The sequence below is a fragment of the Palaemon carinicauda genome, chromosome 29 (assembly GCF_036898095.1).
Source record: "Palaemon carinicauda isolate YSFRI2023 chromosome 29, ASM3689809v2, whole genome shotgun sequence".
Classification (NCBI taxonomy): Eukaryota; Metazoa; Arthropoda; class Malacostraca; order Decapoda; family Palaemonidae; genus Palaemon; species Palaemon carinicauda.
In genome coordinates, this window is record NC_090753.1 from 86,499,424 (window position 1) to 86,505,021 (window position 5,598).

General features: G+C 32.2%; 1 protein-coding gene across 1 annotated transcript in view; it reads left to right on the forward strand.

The window, feature by feature from the left end:
* Positions 1-1,306: 1,306 nt before the first annotated feature.
* Positions 1,307-5,598, forward strand: part of LOC137622698 (putative uncharacterized protein DDB_G0277255) — a 6,586-nt gene continuing 2,294 nt past the window's right edge. Inside the window, exons 1-2 of the mRNA XM_068353291.1 lie at positions 1,307-1,433; positions 4,366-5,172. Coding sequence (XP_068209392.1) covers positions 4,892-5,172 — 281 coding nt within the window. The 5' untranslated portion in view covers positions 1,307-1,433; positions 4,366-4,891. The remainder of the gene's footprint in view (positions 1,434-4,365; positions 5,173-5,598) is intronic.

Genomic DNA, 5,598 nt, shown 5'->3' on the forward strand with positions numbered 1-5,598 from the left:
TTCTTGTGTTTTGGGAACTACTTAATTACTTGGTCGTTGATGTTTGAATGTCTGTTGAAGAGGGATGCGCGCTGTGGGTGTCCTTATAGTTATTGCTATAATTTGACAGGATAATTTAAAGGCTGTGGCCGAGACAAACATTCTTACAGGGAATTCGAATTCATTGATTTTTCAAGTTGGCTTATACACTCACACACATACAGTATATATATATATATATATATATATATATATATATATATATATATATATATATATATATATATATATATATATACACACTTTATTATGAATAGGTATATGTATACATACATACATACATACGTACATACATACATACATATAAAATATAAGGTAGTTACAACTCAGAGGTAGGAAAATAATAATGATGGATTAACACTAAGAGACAGAAAACCAGTAGCATGGATACGAGAGCATATCAAAATAGAAGATATTCTAACAACATGAAAGAAAAAGAAATGGAATATGGTCAGGACATGTAATGAGAATGACAGGTAATAGATGGACATTAAGAATAAACTAATGGGTCACTAGACATTGCAAAAGAAGCAAGGGAAGGAAGAGAAGTCGATGGTTTGACGAACTAAGAATGTTTGTGGGTCTGGATTGGTACAGAAAGACAATTAACATAAGGTTTTGTCTGAGGCCTTTGTTTTGTAGTGGACCAAGAATTGCTGATTTTATATATATATATATATATATATATATATATATATATATGTATGTGTGTATATATGTATATATTATATACATATGTATATGTATGTATATATTATATACATATATATATATATCTATATACTGTATATATATATATATATATATATATATATATATATATATATATATATATATATATATATACTGTATATATATATGTATGTATATGTATATATATTATATATATATATATGTATATAGATATATATATATATAGATATAGATATATATATATATATATATATATATATATATATATATATATATATATATATATATATATATATATATACAATCAAAGAATTCTCGTACCTCTAAAATCTCCTTTGGCATCACCATGCATTTATTTTTTTTCTTTACCTGTCACTGGCGTAGGAGTGAGATGAAGAATGAAGCCAGATTGAACAGAACAGGTCTTCTTCTATCATTCCATCCCAGCCCCCCCCCCCCCTCCCTCCCCTTCCCTTCCCTCCCTCCCTCGGTCCATCATCAGAGTTTGGGCCAACGCTGGCTGGCAGCTGAGTCCAGTCACTCTTCGCTCTACTACTTAGGTTTAGTCTATCCGCAGAGTTCGTGACGAAAGGTGCTGTGAATTTCGCCATGTCGGGTGCTTACGAGTGATCGTGGTTCGGTCGCTCGCGTGCTGGGGACTGTTTTGTGTTTTTGCGTTCTGTGTTTTTGATCATTTTGAAGTAGTTGTGTTTTATTGTTTTTTTTTATATATATACGTCTTGTTTGTGTTTGATTTTATTATTGTCTGTGCCTGTTATATATTTTTTGCTTATTTATAAAGTTGCCTTGTGCTGGCAGCATTGATTATATTTTATTTTGAAGAAGTTAATTTGATTAATTATAGATAACTTCATATTACTTTCTTAAAGGCATTTCTTTTGAGTTTCGTAATATGTTACCTTTTACGTCGAGTGTCAAAAGTGTGCATTTATTATTAAAGATGACAATGTGATAACTTGTATGAATTTTAATTGAAAGTGTCTCTTGTTTTAACAATAATTGTGAAAACGGGGAAGTATATTGTCTGTAGCAATGATGATATTTGTGTGAAGTGTCAAATTTTGATACACGAATTTTCTTTAATGGTTCCTCTTCAATATAAGATTTGGAAAAGGTGTAACGTGTGTATAAATACAGTGCCATATAAGTAAGAACTATGGATGGAAATAAATACATAGAAAATAAGGATTAAGTAAATAATTGTATGTATGTATACTTATACATATATGCATACATAATTTCATTGGGATTAAGTAAACAAATGCATTCATCTATACATAAACGCAAATGCATATATGCATACATAATTCAATAAAGAATAAGTAAGTTTCATATATAAATATATACATAAACATAAATGCATATATGCATACATAATTCAATAAGAATTAAGGAAACAAAGGCATACATATATACATCATCAAATACATATATGCATACATAATTCAATAAGGATTATGTAAACAAATGCATATATCTATACATAAACACAAATACATATATTCGTACATAATTCAATAAAGATTAAGTAAACAAAGGCATACATATATACATAAACAAATACATATATGCATACATAATTCAATAAGAATTAAGTAAATAAAAGCATACATATTCATAAAAACAAATATATTTGTTCATACATAATTCAATAATGATTATGTAAACAAAAGCATACATATATACAGAAACACAAATGCATAAATGCATACGTAATTCATTAAGGATTAAGTAAAAAAAACATACATATACATAAATACAAATACATATATTCATATATAATTCAATAAGAATTAAGTAAATAAAAGAATACATATACATAAAAACAAATCTATATATTCATACATAATTCAATAATGATTATGTAAACAAAGGCATACAAATGCATATGTTGATACATAATTCAATAAATATTAAGTAAAAAAAAATGCATACATATATGCATAGGTAATTCATACCATAAGCACGACTGACGTGGGCAGGGTACGCAATATTGGGCATCACGTAAGCTCCAGTTACATATACCCCGGGGGTCAATGTTATTGCGTCGGGGTCAGCGGAGCGGTGCCCATCTTGGGGTATGGAACGTGATAGATACAGCTGGGCAGATGCCAATAAACTCGGGGAATGGAAACACCCACTCGCTGGAAAGCGTGTTGAACATAGTCTGCGCTATGAAGGGTGGCAAGTTCGCCTCGTGTCTTCCACTGTCTGGGGTTAGAGTTCTTTTGCTTGAGGGTACAGTCGGGCACACTATTCCATCTTATTTCTCTTGCTCTTGTTTTGTTGAAGTTTATATAGTTTATTTAGGAAATATTTATTTTGTTGTTGTTGCTGTTCTTAAAATTATTTTTTTCCTTTTTTCCTTTCCTCATTTGGCTGTTTTCCCTGTTGGAGTCCCTGGGCTTATAGCATCCTGCTTTTCTAACTAGTAACTAGAGGGTCGTAGCTTAGCAAATAATAATAATAGTAATAATGATAATAATAGAGAAGACCTAGGTTCGATCCCCGAATTGAATGAGGAAAAGAGTTTTGTGGTTTATCTTCCTTTCAAGATCAGTTTTGCTTATTTTAAACATAGAATGGTGTACCTGGTTATGTGTCGAGTGCTGTGTGTTGAAGTTTTGGATGGATATAGTGATCAATTTCGTTAAAAATTAATTTAAAGTAATCGAATATAGAAAGGTTGATCATGGCGAGGTGTTTATCGTAGTAAGAGAACAGAAATTATTCGTAAACAACGAAAACAAGAAAAAAAAAAGAGGAAGAGAAATAAGATGGAATAATTTCAACTTGAAACTTACTAATGCTACTAGTACTGCATATATTACTGCAACTAATTATGTTAATAATGAAAATGATAATAAAGTTAGTACATTTTATCTGGTTACTTTGGATTCTTCTTAATAATATTTCCTTGCTAATTATTTAGTTATGTTAATTTGGGATTTAAAAAATTATTATCATTATTACTTTCTAAGCTACAACCCTAGTTGGAAAAGCAGAATGCTATAACCCCAAGAGGGAAAATAGCCCAGTGAGGAATGGAAACAAGGAAAGATAAACTATTTTAAAAAGAATAACAACATCAAAATGAATATTTCCTACATAAACTATATAAACTTTGAGTTACAACATTAAAATAGATATTTTCTACATAAACTACAAAAACTTTAACAAAATAAGAAGAGAAATTAGATAGAATATTGTGCCCGAGTGTACCCTCAATCTGTCACTCCACAAAAGAGTACAGTAAATGCCATACAGCAAGCCGTTACAGTTAACCTTCTTCTGTCATCCATATGTACAAGTCATTGAGTTGAGGTCATCAAAGTGCTATATGTCGTTTGAATGCAGCAACGTCATTCATTGTGTATTGATTTATCGGGATGGTAAATTGCCGTAGCAAGTATCACGACTATCGGTTCAATGAGTCGTTACTTTTAAGCGTAAAGCTGTTACTTTTTGGAAGTGTATTTTTATAGTGTATATTGATTTTCTGTTTTATCAAAATATTAATTATAAGTTCAGTAATACAGGTTTCTAATTGTAATGGTTAATTTGTGTAATGAGAAGAATATGTCATTAATGTATAGTCCTGTTTCTCCGTAGAATAACAGTGCAGATGGGCTATTGTTTTTCGTGGTAACCCAATTTTGATTAATTGAAAATTGAAGATATTATGGAGATCTTCACTTACAGTGCGTGATGGTTTTGTGAATAGTGAAACCAACAAATTGTTAAGTTAATAAAGATAGTGTGAATTATATACCCATAATTAAGATGAAGCTTCGTAGATAGAAGTGTTTTTTTCGTAATCTGTATAGAAGAAGAATAGATTTAGTACCTAGAAGAATAGAAGATAGAGGGAGGAAGAAGGTTGAGAAAATAATTGATAAAGAAATGTAGATGGCGCTTCATAGATAAGAGTGTTCTTTTTCATAATCCGGATAGAAGAAAATAGATTCAGAATAGAGAAGAATAGAAGACGATAGAAGGACAGGAGGCTGCAAGAGCTTAGTGGGGCGGTGGTGGCAGTAACGGTGCCCCGCGTCTCGATGAGTGCCCGGGAAGGAGCCTCCTTTTTCACACAGTCCCCGGAGGCCATGCAGCGCCTCCTGCGGTATCCTTCGGCACCATGTTGAAGATCCACATGCTGGAGAGCCTCCTGCCGGTGGAGCGCGAGGAAGAGGATTCGGCCAACAACAACCTCCCCCGGAGGAGCTTCGTCAGTAGTTCCTCCTCCTGCAGTAGCAGTCGCAGTAGCAGCCTCAGGGCCCGAGGGCACTTCCGGGCTAATAGCGATAGTATCAGCATCATCAGCGGGAGTTCCAGCGTCAGCGCTGCCAGCAGCGCCAGGAGTGACAGCAACGGGAATATGTTAGCGTTTACCAGGACTCTTAGTAAGAGATATTCAAGGTGAGAAATCGTAGAAGTATTTTACTTACACTTATTATAAGTAAATAAGTAATATTTATCAATAAGTAACCAACTTTCAAGGAAATAAAAGGGTTTTCTTCTCGGTAATCAAGTATTTTATTTACATTTTTATTATAAGTAAATATGTAATATTTATCTATAAGTACCCTACTTTCAAGGGAATAGGTGGATTTTTCCCTTGGGCCTCAACATTATTTACACTTATTATAAGTACATAAGTAACAATTATCAATAAGGAGCCTACTTTCAAGGAAATAGATGGAATTTCTTCTTGGGCTTCAACACTATTTACATTTACTATAAGTAAATAAGTAATATTTATCTATAAGTAACCTACCTTCAAAGTAATTGATGGACTTTTTTCTCGGGCCTCAGCAGAAGTAATCGCATGAAGTATTTTGTGTA